Raw genomic sequence first — 19,240 nt, 5'->3', positions numbered from 1 at the left:
ACATCTCAGAACTTGTAGGTAAACAGTAAATATCTGTGGGGATAGGGCGAGGTGAGGTGGTCAGAGGATGATGACGGTCTGAGTGCTAAAGGCAGTATGACGAGTAGGAAATTTGGGCTTAAGGCAGAAGGTGAGGGTGATGTGAACACACGGAAGGTTCTCTGAGCTCATAAAAGAAATCTGGTGAGGACAAAGGCTTCAGGAGACTCAATGATGCTAGCTGGATACTTGAATTGTTGCCTCAGATTGGGGGCACCACGCTCTTTCTTTTCTACTAGTCACAAATAAAGATATCAAATAAATAAAGTCACAAATAAAGATATCAAATAAATAAAGTCACAAATACAGATATCCCAGTTAGCTGGCAGCGCATGAATTCCAAACAGACAAAGAAATTCCTGGCAGTGGTGATACTGAAATGCTGCTGAGGTTTTCTGAGACAGAGATGTTTGGATGAATTTTCCCACCAGAAGTCTGGGCCACACAAGCTCCCTGGGTCCCTTACCACCCTAAGGCTCTGAGAAGAGCAATCCAGAAGCCTACGCTTTTAGCCAACTTCTCTAAACATGAAAAAGACACCTGTCCTACTGTTGGAAACAGAAAATAGTGTGACGCTCCTTGACCTGAGTGAATTTGTCCCGATAAATAGCTACATCGACGATAATGCTGTGCTGAATGGTGGACAATTTATTCCTTTGTTTCCAGACACCTGGCAAGCAAGATTACTGTGTTAAAAGCCTGCTCTATTATTTTGAAATATATTTTGGAGCCAAGAAAATGGCATGTCAGTTTCATTTGTGAGCTATTTGAAGGCAGATGATCCCTACCTCTCGATCTACCCTGCATCAAGCAGCACCTGCTTTCTCTATTTAGAAGATCAGCCCCCAGTTCTGAGACCTGCTGCTGATGGGTGCTTTTCCTAGAGTTATTAACCAAGTCATGGGGAATCGTGGAAGAGCCTAACAAATGCCGTCACGACCACAGGCCTTCATCTTCTAGATGAGTCTGCCCCGAATCTCCTCCCAGAGAGGGCTCTGGGCCAGCGGAGTCGGGGTCAGAGGGCAGGGCTGGGCCTTGGTGGCTGCTAAGCTCATCCTCTGCATCCTTTCTTAAGACCTGGCTTTAGTAAGCAAGGGTCCCCTGTGAGCTGGCTGCTTTTATGGCTTCAGAACCAGAGCTTCTGAGAAAGGGCTGAGTAGGAAAAAAAAAGGCAAATAAAGTCAGAATAAAGGAAAATAAACAGCTGGAGGGAAGGCACCGTCTTAGGTTTCTTATCTTAAAATTTTTATATTTCTCCCTTGACTTCCTCTGAGAGCTGTGAAGACATGTCAGTCAAACTGACAGTGTGCTGGAAAGAGGAATAGAAGGGAGAAGGTGGGAGGGGAGCAGGGGGACACATGGAAAAAAAAAAAAAAAAGGCCCAAGCCAAAGAAAATGAATTAGAGCAAAGATGCTTTGGAAACAACTGCCAGGTCAGATGGGTGTGATCAAAGGTTTACTGATGCTGTGTGGGGAAAAAATCATTAAGGAAGGCTAGAACAAGACAGCCGATTCCAACCAGAGCCACAAATAAAACACATTCAAAGCAGTGCCATGGGGTAGCCTTTCCGTTACAGCCGGTGAAAAAGAAAACAAGCTGATGATAGTTGGAAACACGAACCACAAAACAAAAGGAGATACTGATGTGAAAGAAAACAGTGCTTCTTACCCAGTTCAGTTATCATTAGAATGTGCGTCCCACTGTTTTTTTCCTGATTGACTGATACCAAAGGCAACTTGCCAGGTTTAGCTAATGGGATACAGCAGTTAAGGGTTGGGGAAAGGGAGTGGAGGAAAGTACAGAAAAAGAAAAGAGTGAGGGAATAACAGAGGAGACATTCTAAAGTAAAGGGACCCAGGACCACAGGTAGTTAGTGTTTATCTTCGGGGGAAGAGACCACGTAGCAGTTTTGCAAATTCACAAATAGTAGCAGGGAGTGCCATGGCCAGGTTAAAAGCTGGATCCCACTGGCCATTGTTCATGGCCCTCAAAGCCCCATCATTTTCTGGACCAGAGCGGCAGTCAGTGAAAATGGCCTTTAGCTGAAAAGCTCAACTAGAATAGATGAAATGTAAAATTATCACATATTAGCCCAATGTTTCTATGCAGTTCTCACAATGGGGTTGGCTTAGACCTGAGGCTTTGTACCTCCGGGGAGGGACCTTCCACAGATGCTTCCAATGTGAATCACTGGAAAAAATCCTTGGACCATACCTTTCCTCCCTTCCTCCCGCTTCCCTAATGTATGCCCCAATCTCAAACCCTTCATCTCATGCTCCTTTGAAAACAGTGACCAGCGTAAGGAAACTATCTATTCACCTCAGAGGAAAGGTAGATCAGTTTTCCCTTGGGTCATCTGTCATATTTCTACCCATACCCTTCTCCAATCTCCCCCCGAGACAAACCCCATTAGAGCCTACCACACTGAAAGAGCTAAGACTCAGGCCAACCTCCTTATATCCTGCATGGTCGGAAAAGAGGACCAAAAGAATCCACCCAAAGCTGACATTCACTCCTACCTAGTTCAGTGATGATGGGGATGTTGACCCCAGTTGTGATGGAGGGCTGGCGTAACATCCCATGTACCGGGCTGTTATCCGGAGAGGATCTGTCCATTCCTGGAGGTGTGAACCCTAGTGGGAAGGAAAGAGAGGAAGAAGAAAAATCAGAAATGTGGAAAATTTGGAAATGATGAAAGTATAGTGTATATACACAATAAAAAAGTAACATATGCATTATTTACAAGTCAAAAATTAGCACTCCCAGGATAAACTCTGATGAGTTGTTTTCAGAAGAGCAAAGTAGGAGACCATTATAAAAGATTCTAACCCACTTTGACAGTTCCCTGAAAACCAGTCTTTACACCAATTATTGATCTTACTCACAGATTTCTGTTCCCTTCTTCCTTCAGGCACACATGAGGATTGTACCTCTGTGCCTCCCTGAAGTTAGATATGACCACGTGACATAGGAAATGCCCTGGCCCATGAAAAGCAAACAGAACAATGCATATCATCACTTCTGGTACAAGCAATTCTTTTTTTTTTAGATGTCGGGGGTAGGGGTTTATTAATTAATTTATTTATTTTTGCTGTGTTGGGTCTTCGTTTCTGTGCGAGGGCTTTCTCTAGTTGTGGCAAGCGGGGGCCCCTCTTTATCGCGGTGCGCGGGCCTCTCACTATCGCGGCCTCTCTTGTTGCGGAGCACAGTCTCCAGATGCGCAGGCTCAGTAGTTGTGGCTCACGGGCCTAGTTGCTCCGCGGCATGTGGGATCCTCCCAGACCAGGGCTCGAACCCACGTCCCCTGCATTAGCAGGCAGACTCTCAACCACTGTGCCACCAGGGAAGCCCTGGTACAAGTATTTGACTTGCCATCTCTCTTCCCAGGCTGTGGCCACAGTGGGAACACAGGTTACTATGGAGATGAAGGTTGGGCAGCAGCCCTGGACGGTAGCCCAGACACACAAAGCATTCTGAGTGAAAAATCAATCTCTGTTGCTTTAAGCCACTGAGACTTGTTTTGTTGTTGTTTGTGGTGTTGTTACCACAGCATAACCTAACCTATCCTGACTGTTATCTTAAACCAATTGATTACTTATTCTCTTGCCAGTGAGGGACTTAAACCTGGGCCTTTGACAGGGTTCTGGCCAAGGGGAAGTGGGAGGAAATTGGCCTGGGCGCTTGAGGAGATGTTTCCTTGCTCTTAAAAAATATCACATGGGAAGAGATTCTCTTTTGATCCACTGGACACTGCTTTTGTGTCTGTAGTGCCTGGAACTGTGGCAGCCGTCTTGTAACTAGGATGGGCGCCCACTGAGGACAAAGCCAACTTAATGAATTGGCTGAAGTGAATGGTAAAAAGACTGAATGATAGGAAGAACTGTCCTTAGTGCCTGAATTAACCAGCCCTAGAATCAAAACCAATTGATCTCAGGGTTTCTTACTACATGAGATTTTACACATTTATAAGTGAGATTATAATACAAAAGGTAGTAATGAGCTTTTATATATATTATACACATAATAATGAGATTATATATAATGTCTGTTTATGTATATTTATGTATTTTGTATTATGTATTAAATATTTATGTATATATATACACAATATACGTACAACTATATATTTATATATATATATGCGTGTGTGTATTTATTTTCCTCCCTTTTGTTTAAGCCACACTGAGGAGTTTTTTTTTACTTGCAGCTGAAATCATCCTGACTGCTGCATATGCCACCTGCTTATAATGGACCCTTGAACTTCCCAGTGTCCTTGACACAGACCCCATAAGGTAGATGTGGGCACAGTAAACCGGAGAGTAGCCTACTTGTTCTGACTTTTGCAGTTTGGGCTTCTTTGGGTCTCAGACCCAAATCTCAATACATGTTAGAATGAGCTTGGCCCAACCATATTTTCAAGTTTAGGGAGGGTGAGAAAGCATCCCAGCTAGGCCAAATGGCTGCCTCTTTAAGGAGGTACATAGCCGTATAAACATGATACGTTTATTTTCTTCATACATTCTTTTGGTGAAAATTAATTTTGCCACGTGGCAAGTGGCACCGCCAGCTCCACACGGGCCGCCGTGCCCAACTGCCTTCCCCACCTTATAGAACAGGCAGACAGAAGGTCACGTTCTCTTTGTCTTCTCTTCTTTGCCCGTAGTGGATGGCTACCTGGGCTTATCAATGGATTAGGGAATTACAGATACAGTCACTTGCGAAGTTTCCAAGAACAAATTTCCGAAGACTGTGTGACCAGAGAGATTACTGCCTCTCTCTGGTAATGCGACAAGATTGGGTTGTTTCTGGCATGAAGGTATGTGTGAATCTTTATCTACCAGGAATGAAATGACAGGTGTTCATAATTGCCTGTTGCTTTGGAAGTACATCATGTATGAGATGCCAGAAAAATATCAACGAGTTTTCCTGTTTTCTGCTCTCCTGTGTATAAATTTCATCGGAGTGTCATATTTTCAGAAAGAAAAAAAAAGTTTTATTTACCGTTCACTCCCTGATTGCACTTAATTTTATTCTTTATACTGATACCCTGTGCACAGACAGGGTAAGTAACTTTGAAGGACAGTATAGTGGCCATCTTTCTAAACTTTGGAATGTGTGTTTTTCAGCCAACCATGTAACCAAGAACACGCAATTGAAATGCTTCCTGTTTTCTTCCCCTAGAATAGTGAAGGGGGAAAACTAAATTGTTTTCATCAGAAGTTTCATTCAAAAGCATGAAAAACTGCAAGTGACAGCTGTGCAGATTCAGTGGATGTGACGTTTTTGAATTTCTTCAACTTGACAAGTAAACACCTTGAATCGGTAACGCTATATGCATAATACATGGCCTGTATTTTGACATCCATCATCAAATGCTGACTTGAGAAAATACGGGTTTGTACGTCAAGGACTAGCACCCATAAAACAGGTAAAAATGCAGGTCACACGGTATTAGGAAAACAGTATTTCATTACAGAACCGGCAACAAACCAAAGCTTCCTTTTATTTTATCTTATTTAAAGGTTCCGTTTTCAGCTGTGAAAAGACTCAATTCCTTTGCATGAAACCTTCATTTAGAAATGACATGCTTGCCTCATAGGCCTCTTTCATATTCCATTTTCCCCTTCAGTCGCCAAGCCCGGTTCCATTAGCATCTGAAACTGACAAACTGTGGTGGATGTCCAAAGACATCTCTCCATTAAACGTCTTTCTCTCTCCTACACAGGACCCCAAGAACGGGGTGATTTTGTTGGAAAGAAGACTTCAGCAATGATAATGTCACTTTTTATTTTGCTACTTTTACAGTCACACATTTTTATAAGCAAAGGCAAAGAGAACAGAAATAGATTTTATCTTTTTTTTTTGCCCTTCCTGAAGAGTTGTGTTAAAGAGGAACAGAAGTTATTAGCATTGTTTCATTCTTAGAGATTCTATAATGGGAAACCTGTGGCTTGAAATGGCAGAGCAGACCCAGATTCCCGAAGTGGCCTCGGAAAGAACAGAAAATCAGGCACCTTCCCTACAAAGAGAAGAGGCAATCCGGCCTTTGGTGCCATTTGACGGCATCTACCCCATTCACCCTAGCGGCTGTTAATAAAGGGGCAGGTCTAAATGGCAACCGGGTCCCTAATGGTCTTGCTTCCCATCCCTTTGTTAGCTGCAGTGGGTACATCTTTGGTTGGATTGTAAGTCCCTCTACATAAAGCAGTGCTTCAGTTCTGCGTGTGAAAGCGCTGGCACATGGAACATCCTCCAGGGACCCTGATCTACAGCGAGAGGATAGTGCAACTGGGAAACGCTCCTTCCGTTAGTTGAACTAACACTCGGGAAGTTAATTTTAGAAACAACCACTTATTTTGCCAGAAGAGATGATGAAGAATGTTGGCATGGGAGAGATGGAATCAGAAGTTCTCAATCAGGAAAAGATTCAAGTTTAATTAACTACAACCCAAGCTCTTACCAAGATGGCCTCCTGGTTCTTTAGATGTATTCCCTTTCCTCTCTGTTGAGCACGGACATGGGAGGCAAGTTTTGGGCTAAAGATAACTTTAAAGACTACCTGAACTCCTTACACTGAAAACCCCTCCCCATTTCAATCTTCAGGGGCAGATAGGATGGGCTCACTTTACTTGTTCTATTCCTTTGGCATCAGGCAGAAATGGGCCCAACATTGCCCCCTGCCAAGTATGCTCACTCCATATGCTGCAGGAGAACTTCAGGTCAACGACCGGGTTTTCTATTTCTTTAAACATCCCAGGTTGTCTACAAAATGCCTGGCCCACAGAGAAGAAACGGAGTGGAATAGCTAAGAGCATGTGCTTTGGAGTCAGATGTCTTAGGTTTAAATTCTGGCTCATCTACTTATAAGCCACATAACCATGAGCATAGCACAGACTCTCCAAACCTCTGTTTCTTTGTCTGTAAGCTGGAATTACCCACTATACAGGGCAGTTGTGAGAATAAAATGAAATAGTATATTTAAAACATTTAATACAATGCCTGGTATGAAGAAAAAGACTTTAAAATGTTGACTACCAACGTTAATATTTTACTCAGAACACAATAAATATTCTGCCTAGGAATAGCATCCACTGCCTCCCCCTTCCCTATGGATAAAGACCTGAGGTAGCTTTTGGTAGAGTTTTTTAAAAGAATTTTCACATAGAGAAAAATCCTGGAAAATTAATGGGAAGGCAATAGCAGTGTGGATATATTTTGGTAGAAATAATCAGGTCAATCCAGTGATAAAAATACAGCCTAAAGTATTTAAGGATGGAGTATTTTGGATATTGGATGGCTAGGATTTTCTTTAGGTATGTTGAAAAACTGGTGTCCCGTCTTCATGAAAGAAAGGTTCTTAATGCCTTATAGCAACTGCAGACTCTCTGGAGTCTTCTGTTTTCTAGACCTAATTTCCCACTTCCTTTAATTATTTAAGGACATAATCTTTCTTCTGTTGTTTCTCGGGCTTTTGAAACGGTTTTCACTGCTCTCTATGTTCTTTTCCAGAATTTGTGTTCTCAACCATCACCACTGTTGGGTTCAGCTGAACAAAATCTGTAGTCCCTGATTTTCTTTTTTATGATTGGTTATTCAATGGCAGGCAGCACTTGGCCTGTGTCAGGGAGGTTATTGGAAGGTTAAGTGACCTATAGTTAAATTTGACAAGGGCATTTCAGTTTGGATGGCTTCACATGAAAGAATTTAACACAAACACTTGACCTATTCCTAAGAAGTTCAAGGAGAAGAGGCTCGGGAATAACAAGATCACTAAGGTTTCATTTTTTAAAGTGATTGTTTTGGGTCCCTGCTGCATGCATGCATACAGACGTAGCATCCAAGGAGCACCTGTGGTTACAAGCAAAGAGAGGCTGTGACTCAGATAAGATCCACCAGAGGGCATGGCTAGAAAAGGGTTCCAGGGTAATGTAGTTGTGAGTGCATTTGAAGATGAGAAAGACTCAATGTCATGGTCTTTGTGGAACTCAAAGCAAAGGCAAGGGGCTTCCCTGGTGGCGCAGTGGTTGAGAGTCCGCCTGCCGATGCAGGGGACACGGGTTCGTGTCCCGGTCCGGGAAGATCCCACATGCCGCGGAGCGGCTGGGCCCGTGAGCCATGGCCGCTGAGCCTGCGCGTCCGGAGCCTGTGCTCTGCGATGGGAGAGGCCACAACAGTGAGAGGCCCGTGTACCGCAAAAAAAAAAAAAAAAAAAAAAGCAAAGGCAAGAATGTTCTGGATCTAGATTGACTAAGGTAATTTTGAGAATGAAGAAGTCAGGCTTAAGTAGAACCTTAAGCAAAAAATAGTAAAATTCAACATTTACTGAGTGCTCGGCATGTACTAAAATCTGTGCATGTTTTAACTCTAGTTCATACAGCCATCCTATGTAGATACTGCTATGTTACAGATGAGGAAACTGACGCACAGCAGAGCTAAGCAACTTGACCCAGCACATACATTTAGGAATGAGCAGATCTAGATCTCAGTCCAGGTAAATTGGCTCCAGAGCCTCCTCTAGGTCACCATGGCACATTCCTTCTTATTACGTGCCAAAGCTGCGCTAAGGGTTTTTTCACGGGCCACCTCATTTATTCCTCGTAACAATCCTGTAAGTACAGGAACTGCTAATATTACCATTTTGCAGATGAAGAAAATAAGATTCAGAGCCGTCAAATAACTTCCTCCAACACCCCAGTTGGTAAGTGGCAGATCTGGGGGCTCCAGCCAGACAGTCTGACTTCAGAACCCAAGGATTACCGTGCTCCATGCTGCCTTGCCTCTGTGTGTGATGGTCTCTCTTTCTCATGTGCTGAGCTTGGCAGGCAAGTTTGAGGCCTGAGCCAGTCTCACTCTTTTATTGTTTTCACTTTTAAACAACAGCAGATAGCAGCTGGGACCCACTGTAGTTATGCTTAACTTGCTTTGGTATGGTAGCATGCACAACTCAGTACAGATGATAAATGCTTTATTACAGTATTTTTCCTTGGGGGACAACACAAAGTACTTTCTAAATCTTCCCTAGTTAAATGCCCAGGCTTTTCCAGGGAGAGAGGGAGATGGAAATTCTTATAAATCACCTCCCCTCAAATAGATGGAGAAATGAAGGTAAGTGCCTCCCCACACCCATAGATTTAACATAAAGGAATTGGTTCAAATGGTGGGGCAAATTATCTTTTATTGTGTGCATATAAATGATGGTTAGAAATCCATATGCTACGTTAAACGAGAGAAATAAATTAGGCAGAGTCATCTAGGTTTGCTGAGACAGGTATTCAATATGAAGTTGTAAAAGGGAAGATCACCGTTAAAAATGATCTATAAAGGCATCTTGAAATCAAGAGACACATCTCATATTACATCATCTAGGAGATGAATTAAATTTCCTGTTAACGCCAGGAAAAAAAAAAACCCAAAGCCAAATGTCAGATGAAGTGAAGATCAATAAAAATATTTTGATAAGTAAATGCAACAATGCTACTTAACACATGATTGGCAACTGCTGAAACATAAATTATCCAAATTTCCCATTGCTGCTTATGGGAAAATTATGCAGATTAGAACTTGATTAGGCTTGTATCATGAGACTCAATTTAGACTTTTAATCTATTAAGCTCCAATAAATGAGGCATCTGAATAGCTCCCCTGAGCAAGTACAGTAATAGCCACAGCATCGTTTTTTGCAGTATGTATTCCAACAAATTCTTCAGCAGCTGAAGTAGAGAAAATTCCAGGTACAGAAGCATGATTGCTTTCTAACTTGTAGGGGGAAAAATCCACGTGCCCAGGCTTGATTTGGGAAATAGATTTTTAAGAAAAGTCTGCAAGAGAAATCCGGCCAAGGGAAAACCTCAGTTGAACCTTGTAATAGTTATTCATAGTAGTTTTCAGTGGCTTTCCACAAAGCTGGAGTCCTGAGTCACGAGAGCCAGGAGCCGACCAGTGTTGACTCAGTAAAAAATGATTATTTATCAAGGCAGAAACTTCTCCTGACACTCCCCAAAAGCTACTCTAACTGAGCACTTTCCACTTAGGAGCTGGAAGTGGTGCCAGCCCCCGACAGGTTGCTGGAGGTCAATGCTGGGAAAGGTGGGGCAGGGAACACCCTTGCCAATTTCAACTGTGTTACCTGCTTTATTCCAGGTAACTCATGAACTTGGAGCTGATCACTGTTCTCTACCCAGAGCCTAAAGACAGAGCTTAGAAATTACATTAATAGACGGTTCTGAGAAACCTAAACTATACCATTTGGGTCTCTTTTTGCCTCTTTACCAATCACTCTGTTAGGGATGCAAGAACTTTGGAAATCTTCTAATAATTACCTCCCTTTTACAGATGAAGAAACTGAGGCTCGGAGCAGCGAAGTTACTGTGTCTGAGGTTGCGGATCAGTTGGTGGCAGAGCCAGGATAGTTGATTCTGTTGTTACGTGCTCCCCTTCAACCTCTTCTCTACATGAGGAACCCATTCCCAGTGTTTGGTGGGGGGTAGGGGAGGGGGGCAACCCTGACTCCACAGGGCCAACAATATGGATCCCCATCATCCTGGACACATGGCTGGTTTAGAGATCCACTTGTCCTCCAAGCTGGGGCCAATCTGTGTTCTCCCCAAGACCTGATGAAATCGATGCTAAAGATGCTTTCAAAACCACAAAGATGTAAGTACGGGGCTGCTGGTGAGCATTTAGCTCACCAGGGGACAAATGAAAACAGGGCAAATGAATCAAGAAGTAAAGAGAATGAGACAGAGCTCTGACATCACTCAGGCTCCTGGGCTCAAATGTGCCTAATGCCAGAGACACTCCAGTTGTATGACTTCCCCTTCACTTAAGGCTTTGGGGTTGGATTTCTATCACTTGCAACCAAAATGCCCAAATAGTATAGTAACTGAGAAAAATCTCTGTTCTTTTCTTGGTAAAATGGCTCATGCATGTCTGAGTTTCTATTGAAACAAGTGACTATATCTTCATTCAAGGTTTCTTGTTCACTTCCAGTGACCAGGGACAAGACCTGGGTCAATTTCTTTACTTACAATAAGTAACACTGATATTTTTAACAGTACTCTTTTCTAGAGACTGTATTTAATGAAAGCATTGGGAAGCTGCACAAGGTACTTCATCTTTTTTAGAGTTTCTGTTCTGGGTCTAAATTAAACCAAAGCAGACTAAACCAACCAACTAACAACCAATCAATCAACCTAAGTTCTCTATAGCTATTTGTCCATTAAGTTTCATAAGATATAGTCAGCACTTAGACAAGTCACACACACATGAAACAAATACAAGTCTCACACATATGAAACAGATATGTTTGCAAGAGTTGTCTCTCCAAGCAGACAGTCTCTTTCCTTAAAGTAAACTTAAAGAGCTTACTGTCCCTAAGTAAGAACCTGTCTCTCAGAGGGGTTGGTGTAAGGAAGGAAGGGGGGGAGGGAGGGAGAGAGGGAGGGAAAGAGGGAGGGAATAAGGAAGGGAGGGGGGAAGGGGAGGAGACTAGTTACAACTCAAACACAGTTAAGGCCACAGATTTGGAAAGAAACCTAATATTCACCTGGTCTAACCTCTTCATTTGTGCAAAAGCTCATGGTGTCAGGATGAATTTTCCACAACTTCTCAATTGCCTTTTACCCCTCTGAATTCATCTAACAACTTAAAAATAAGACGTAATTTGGCGACACAGATCAAATGATTTAAAATTTGACATACCCTTTCACCTAAGCAATTTCACTTCTAAAAATACATGCACAGCCAACATTTCTTTATATTAAAGATTTGGTTACAATGGTCTTCATTTGTAGTTATTAGGTAACAATATTAAAATGAAAACAACCTGAATGTCCAGTTTTAGGAAACTGATTATGTTAAGTATGCATCCACTAAAAATTATGCAGAAAAACATTTCATGATATAGAAAAAATGGTCATGATACAAGTTTGTGGAAAAAACAGGTACACACTATTATGTATGATCCATTTTTGAGGGGTAAAATATTATATCTGCAGAAACAAGACTAACGTTAGCTTTCTTATGTCCAAATGCTAAGATTATAAGGAATTCATATTTGTCTTCTTTTTATTTATACATAGCTGCCAAATTTTCTAAAAGAAATATATTTTATTTGTGCAAGGAGAAGAAAATTTACCAAAATTATAAATGAATAAGAGAAAAGAGCCTGAAACCTCACAACTTCACGTCATCTTCATGGGTTGAGAACAGCTGATTGACACGGTAGAGGGACACGCGCTGAAGAGCTGTAACAACCCTAAAGGTCATTTTGACCTACATGAATTTGGGGAAACTGATGCTCTGGGATAGAAGTGACCAAAAGTTACAGATTAAGGGGCTTTAGAAGAACAGAGCAAAACAGAGTTTTCAGGGTTCCCAGTTCTCTACCATTTCAACTTCCTGCAATGTTGTAAGAGCCACTCAATCTCAGAGCAAAGGATGCTGAGAGCTTACATGGGTCCAAAGAGCCCATGGAAACCCAGAATGCTCTGTGTATACAGCTGAGGGGAGGAGCAGTCAGAGCTGGTTTCCAGCACAGAAGGGTGGCATTTGCTGATTCCCATCCCTACTCTCACCAAGTCTTACCCACTTCAGATATGCTGTCCCCTCCCTTCTCCCCCAACTCAGTTCCTGCCCCACCTTCACCGCCTCCAGGAAGCCTGCCTTGACTAACTTTTCTCCCCCCCCCACGCAGTTACTTCACAAAGACATCTTTGTTGCACTTTTCCCTTCCCCTTTATTCACTATTTTAAACTGTAAGAATTACTACTCATTATGTACCAATTACTACCTAATGTTTAAATGTTTCTAAAGCATCTTTAATGTTCTCTTTTCTTTTCTTCATACCTGTTGGATTCTTCATTTCAATACGGCATGAACTACATCAGCCTTTCTTTTTACTACTATTACCACCTCTTAATTCCTGTCCTGGACCCTCCCTCTTTGCTGCCACCAGAGAGTACAAAGGCTGTTTTGCCACTAATATAGAAACTTCTTCATGCTGGATCACATTTCCAGTAAACTAGAGGCATCCTATGCCAGGGAAAAGGTAGAAGTACACATGGCAAGACAGCAATACGAAGTGGATACTAATAAAACACACAGAAACCCTAATGCTGCCAAGACTATATACCATTTTGTTTCCATTACATCAATTTTTTTCTCCCCCTTTTGTGAGCATTAATCAAAGAAATGCAAAGAGCTCATTAAAGTGATAGATAGACTGAAAATGTAACCACCTTTACATTATAAACAGTTTCTTTATGTTCTCAGTGTTATGGGCTTTGTTTTTCAGCATTTGTCATGTACTTCAAATGTCCTTTTGCATTTAAAACACCAAATGCCAAATGGGCCCCAGTTGTTTGGTTTAGTACAAACCAACGGCCAGCGTAGCAAAAACCAGAGCTAGGAAATCACAAGCAAACTAAAACACCCATATCTTAAGTGCACAGAAAATTAAGTAGCTGTAAAAGATGGATTTGCCAAGTGGTCCAAGGCATTGCCCTGCAATTCAGGAAGAGCAGAATCCCATCACTGACAACTCTCAGCCAGCTGTCTCTGACAGGTTCTAGAGACAGGACGCCTGGACAGAGATAGTGGCTGACGTTCCAAACATTTGATGGTCTTTTAAAAGAAAGCACTGTAAATGTTTTCTTTGAAGTTTGAAAGGCTTTCCTGCATATATGATGCTGGCAGATGAACATGTAACTGGAATCTTGGATTTTGAGAGTCAGGCATTCCCCACACACATAGAACTTCACTAAAGAAGAGGCTGATTGGTGCTAGTTTGAGTTTGAACATCTCTGTTTACACCATGATCAATATCCTCTGACCACATCCTGAAATGAGCCATAACGTCCTGATTAAGAACAGGAATTCTGCAGCTAGACTGCCTGAGCTGAGTGCTGCCTCCTTCGGTTCCCAGTTTTATGATCTGGGGGGCGATGTACTTAAATTCTGTGTCTTAGTCTCCTCACCTATAAAATGGAAGAGTAATATGTCATGAAGATTAAATGAGTTAAATAATACAGATAAACTGCTTATAACAGTGCCTGGCACAAAGTAAGCCCTTTATAAGTACTAACTTATTTTTGATGATGTCAATGATAGACTGGTAATGCTGACAGAAAAACAGAGAATCAAAAGACACGGGTCTTAGCTCCAGGTCATCCCCTAACTCCCTGCGACAATTTAGATTCAATGTCTTACCCAAACTTGGTTTGCCCATCTGTAAGACCGAGGCACATAAGGCAATGTCCCAAGGACTTCCGGCTCTCAAAAACGTGTCATCCTAATTCTGGGGCACTGTATATAATACTGGAATCATGGTAACTCTGGGTTTGATCACTCAATATTCAGGAACGCCCGCAGTCATTCCTGGGGTCATCTTTTTAAGAAGCGAAAGGCAGGAGCCCTCCCTTCCAGTATCACAGCACATAGTTCACATGAAAAAACACACCAGTGTAGGCATACAAGAGACACGCACTAAATGCACCGCACCATGACAACCATGCAGCGTGCACATTACGACTCTGAGCGTGAGACGATACCCTGTCTCAGGAGTAGTCCATAAGCTATAATCCTCCCTCCAGGAGCCCTCCATCCAATCCACTCGCTAACAGATAATCCAGTTTCATCTCCTGCCATGTGATCACCATCATGGCAACTGCTCTTGTCCTCAGTTTCTTCACCTGTCAAATGGGGATGACTCTAAAGTTCCTTTCAGCTCAAAAGTTTATGCCTCTTTCACAACCCTAAATTTTAATAATAAACTCATACAGAATAAGCTAGCAAGGAGAATCAAGAGGGCCTCTTTTCAGAGGCCCTCACAAGCTGTAGTACAGATGCTGCCTTTCAATTCTGTTTTATACCTTTGCCTGGAGAATGAAATTTCAGCGCCCAAACCAATGAGAAGGATGTACTTTCTCCAAAGTTGCTATAATGGCCAAAAAGGCCATAAATAACCATTTATTAAACAAACAGTATGGGCAGAAGGAAGAGAAACTGCCACAATTAGGCCCCTGGGGCCTGCAGGCACGGTACGTAACAGTGGGACTCGCTTATAATCTTGGCAATATGCTATCAGTTGTTCCATTTTCTTGAAGTTATCTTCATAATCAAGATGCTATCCCAGCCATGGTGGGCTTTAGAACTATTTTTAATTTTAATTTCAAAAGCAATTAAAGAAAGACAATGGATATGCGGGATAATAAAGTAAGTGATTAGCAGCCTGCGAGTGACAGAGGCTTAACTGGTTCTAGTCTCCAAAGGGCCTGTGAGAGAAAGCCCTTTCCACATGTGGTTGTTCAGCTAATGTGTCTCAACCCACAATTACAACGTTGCTGACACCATTAACCAGTGAAACAACATCATTTCGGGAAATCCTTGTTGTCTCATTAAAATGGAAAGGGTCAGGTAATTTACCAGCCTTGTATGTCTAGTTTTGTTTTTGGTAATTAGCAAACATTACCCAGCATGGACTCCCGCTGGGAGCTGGAGAAACTTTATGAAATATTAAAGAGGAAAGTCTTTATATTTCACTGGAAAACTGAAAAGAGGGGCAGTAATAGTCTCCCTGTCACTTAATTGCACTTAGGAAAAGGAAGGAGCAAGTTGGGACTCTTTAACTTAGGGAGAAATGTTCAGAATGCATTGGAAAGGCGCTAACCAAACCAATAATACCCTGAATTGGGCTGTATACTGGGCAGCAGGGTCTGTGTCCCTGTTTCTGAAAGGGGGTGGGGAGGAAGGGAAAATTGCAAACTACATCTTTATTGTTCTTACTTAAGTTCTCTGAATTAATCTCCTTGAAATAGAGGAAAGGGGCTATAAAAAGTTTTCTCTCTGGAACGCTTTAATGATTTAAATAAGCGCCAGAATTGTTTATTCAGAAAGTTATTTATATATAGCTTTAAATGTAGAGATGGAGGAAACATATCCCAGGGCCCTGACTTCCTGCCTCCTTGCTTCCTAATGAAAGCCTCTACAGATATTGGAACTGAGACTCCCACCTGAAACGCCAGCCAACACTTGGTGTGTTGTCAGGAAGCAGAATGGTATCTTATTCCTTAAATGGAACTTTTGGAACATAAAACACATTCCAATAAATGTGAACATAAAATTATGAATTCATTAAACTACTTTGGTATCTTGAGCTATATATAATATTTATATTCTGACTACCGTAAAATATGCTTTAATATCTTTAGGCAACTATAAGGACTTAAATATTTATAAAATGGCTAAAGATAAAGTATGGCCCTCTTATTCCTACATACAGATGATGTAAGGCATGCAATCAAAGACAATAACACTCTCTGCCCATTCATCATCTTAAAGGAGCCGATCAACACGCCATCCCTCGTGTGCCATCTACATAAGAGTTGTTGCCGACACAGGCAACTCCAGAGGAGTTTGAGCCTTAAAAACTACCTAGAGTGCTATACTTCACAGAAAACAGGGCTTTCTGAAAATGGAGACAAAACGATAAATTTGCAGGCAAAACAGCTCTAAGAGGGGCTTCAAAGTACTGCTGTATTTATCTCTGGGACATTTGGGAATGGAAAGCATTTTGATTTAATATTTCATAACATAGAGACAACTGCTTCCTTGCATGGTATATAATGAATGTTCATAAAAAGGAGGCTTTAAAAAAATTCTTCAGTATCCTAAATATAAATAAATAAATAAGTAAGTAAGTAAGAGACGCACCTGGGCTTCCTTTAGAAATGTGGCACAGCCTCATATAACCCAGTAAAAAGAAAGCCGCTGTGAATTTATAATCACCTGAGGACCTATTAAAAGTAGGTTTATAGATTAAGTGTGAAACTTCAACCCTGACATTCTCATTATTTACTGTCCTTCCTTGTCATTAGAACCAGGGTTTGACTGATTGTCAAAATTTTTCCATTTCCTATGCCAATTAGGCCTTCTGAGACCTACCTGCCCCCACCTCTCTTGATCGCTCCCATGCACACTCCCCTGGTTTATTTCCTCTGCTCTTTCTGGATCGAGACGGTGTAAGGCTGGGGAACATGGAGACGTTCTTGAGTCAAAGGTCATTTCTCATATATACAGCATTTTCATAATGTCCACTATATACCATCCAAAATTCCTAGAAATCACCCTTTGGAGGCTGCCAGTCTATGGAGATTTAAGCTTAGTGAGTCCACAGCCCTGACATGAGGTTCACAGATGTTACCTTTGGTAAAGAAGAGCCTAGGCCTGTGCTTCTCAACTTCGGTTGCACATTGGAATCCCTGATGCCTGCACCCTATGCCCAGAGTCTGGTTTATTTGCTCTGGGATGCGGCTTGGGCATGGCAGGGTTTAAAAGTTCCCCAGTTGATTATAATGTGCAACTAAGGTGGAAAGCCACTGGTCCAGGTAAACTTGAATGTGTACGCAAATATTTCTGCATACACCTACGGGGAGGTAGGGGAGGGACAGAGAGAAGATGCATCATTTCACTAGGTATTCAAAAGGATCCCAAACCCCTTTCCCAATGAAGAACAAATCATTCCCAGGGCCTCAGGCTGAGGGCCAAAATTACTTTTTTTTTTGCGGTACGCGGGCCTCTCATTGTTGTGGCCTCTCCCGTTGCGGAGCACAGGCTCCGGATGCACAGGCTCAGCTCTGCGGCATGTGGGATCTTCCCAGACTGGGGCACGAACCCGTGTCCCCTGCATCGGCAGGCGGACTCTCAACCACTGCGCCACCAGGGAAGCCCCAAAATTACTTTTTTTGAGGGAAAAAGAGGTAAAGGAGCGAGGCCAGGTGCCACCTACCATCTAGTTGGAGCAGCATGAGCCCCACTCAGCCAGTAGCAACTCTGGATTGATGTCATTTCACCCAAATGTCAGGACTCCTGCCATAACCGACTGCCACAGAGCAGATGTGCCTGAGGTCTTCTGTCACTGAGCCGAGGCCTCGCCTTTCTGCTTCCTAAAAAGCTCCACTGAGCGGTACCACACTGGCCTGTCTACAGAGGGAAAATCCCAGTGGTCACTGTCAATCTGCCCCCATCCTTCTTCAACACTCTGTAGGCTTTTGTAAGTCTCCCTCACATGGATTGCTCACCTCCCAAAGGTGTCTTGGTTTCCACCAGCATCTACTTCCCATGCATACCTAATGGCAAGCAGAATCAACAGGAATTCTGGCTACTGGGTACAAATGGCTAACCCTAACTTGTTAACTGTTATTTTGGGGGATCAAATGAAAGAAAATGGTAAAACTATCCAATATTAATAACAAAAAAGCTAATGTTGCTTGATCTCTAACTACACCCTAGGTAATAAGTGCTTTACACCCATCCACTCAGGGCTGCCATGTATGGTTACGAAGGTCAGACACTGAACAACAGTTCATCAAAGTGGGCATCACTCATACCACGGAATGGTATATTTGCATATTTATTATGATGTTTTTTCCTAGCAGATGGTAGAAAAGCATACTGTTCAAACATATTCAGTATATTATGAGAATTTTTAAACACATGGAAGTAAAGTATCTCAAAGAAAGGAGTGACTTTTTCTGACTCACGTAAAGGTACCATACAGGCTAGAGAAAGCCTTATATCTCACAGAAATTTGATGAGCCAGGTACAATTAGTATTCTCAGTGAGAAAACGGAGGCACAGACAGGTTAAATAATTTGCCCAGGCCTAGTAGGTAGCAGAGCTGCATTCAAACTCAAGTTTTCAGTTCAGGAGCCCTCACACACCATGATTAACCTGACTGCAAAATGCGATTTCCAAAGCCCTCCATGTTTTATAAAACCAATCTGTAGTCATCATCTCCTTGGATTCACACACAATCCCTCAGGGTATTTAGGTGGGGCTACTCTAACAAACCCCATTTCAGGGATGAAGAAATGAAATCAGAGTGTTTATCCAAAGTCAAATACCACATGACTAACGTTAAGTAGGATTTAACACTTTGTCCCTTGACCCTACACGACGGTGTCATCCCTCTGACAGCCCCACTTGTGATCCACCATCAGAGAAACAAAACCCATCTGATTAACTGCCCCCGCCCAGGTGACAGGGCACAATTCGCCAGCCCATGGCTGAGAGGAGTGAGCGTCCATCTCCACGTGGCCAGGGGAGTGCTGAGGAACCATTCCAAGCCCCCTAGAGCAGAAAGTAGAGATGTTTTCTGTACATTATTGAACTATGAAGGTCTCAATGCTGTAGCCTCCTCAG

The 19,240-nt window shown here is 42.4% G+C and overlaps 1 protein-coding gene across 25 annotated transcripts in view; it reads right to left on the bottom strand.

The window, feature by feature from the left end:
* Window positions 1-19,240, bottom strand: part of KCNMA1 (potassium calcium-activated channel subfamily M alpha 1) — a 752,929-nt gene that overhangs the window by 34,478 nt on the left and 699,211 nt on the right. For 18 of the 25 annotated variants that reach the window (XM_065894779.1, XM_065894763.1, XM_065894764.1 and 15 more), the window contains one exon: window positions 2,560-2,673. In XM_065894779.1, coding sequence (XP_065750851.1) covers window positions 2,560-2,673 — 114 coding nt within the window. Of the gene's footprint in view, window positions 1-1,708; window positions 1,790-2,559; window positions 2,674-19,240 lie in introns of all 25 variants that reach the window. The other 7 variants (XM_065894755.1, XM_065894756.1, XM_065894757.1 and 4 more) reach the window with 1 other exon arrangement.

Source organism: Phocoena phocoena, chromosome 16 (genome assembly GCF_963924675.1).
Source record: "Phocoena phocoena chromosome 16, mPhoPho1.1, whole genome shotgun sequence".
Classification (NCBI taxonomy): domain Eukaryota; kingdom Metazoa; phylum Chordata; class Mammalia; order Artiodactyla; family Phocoenidae; genus Phocoena; species Phocoena phocoena.
This window is presented reverse-complemented; position numbering and strand designations above follow the sequence as displayed.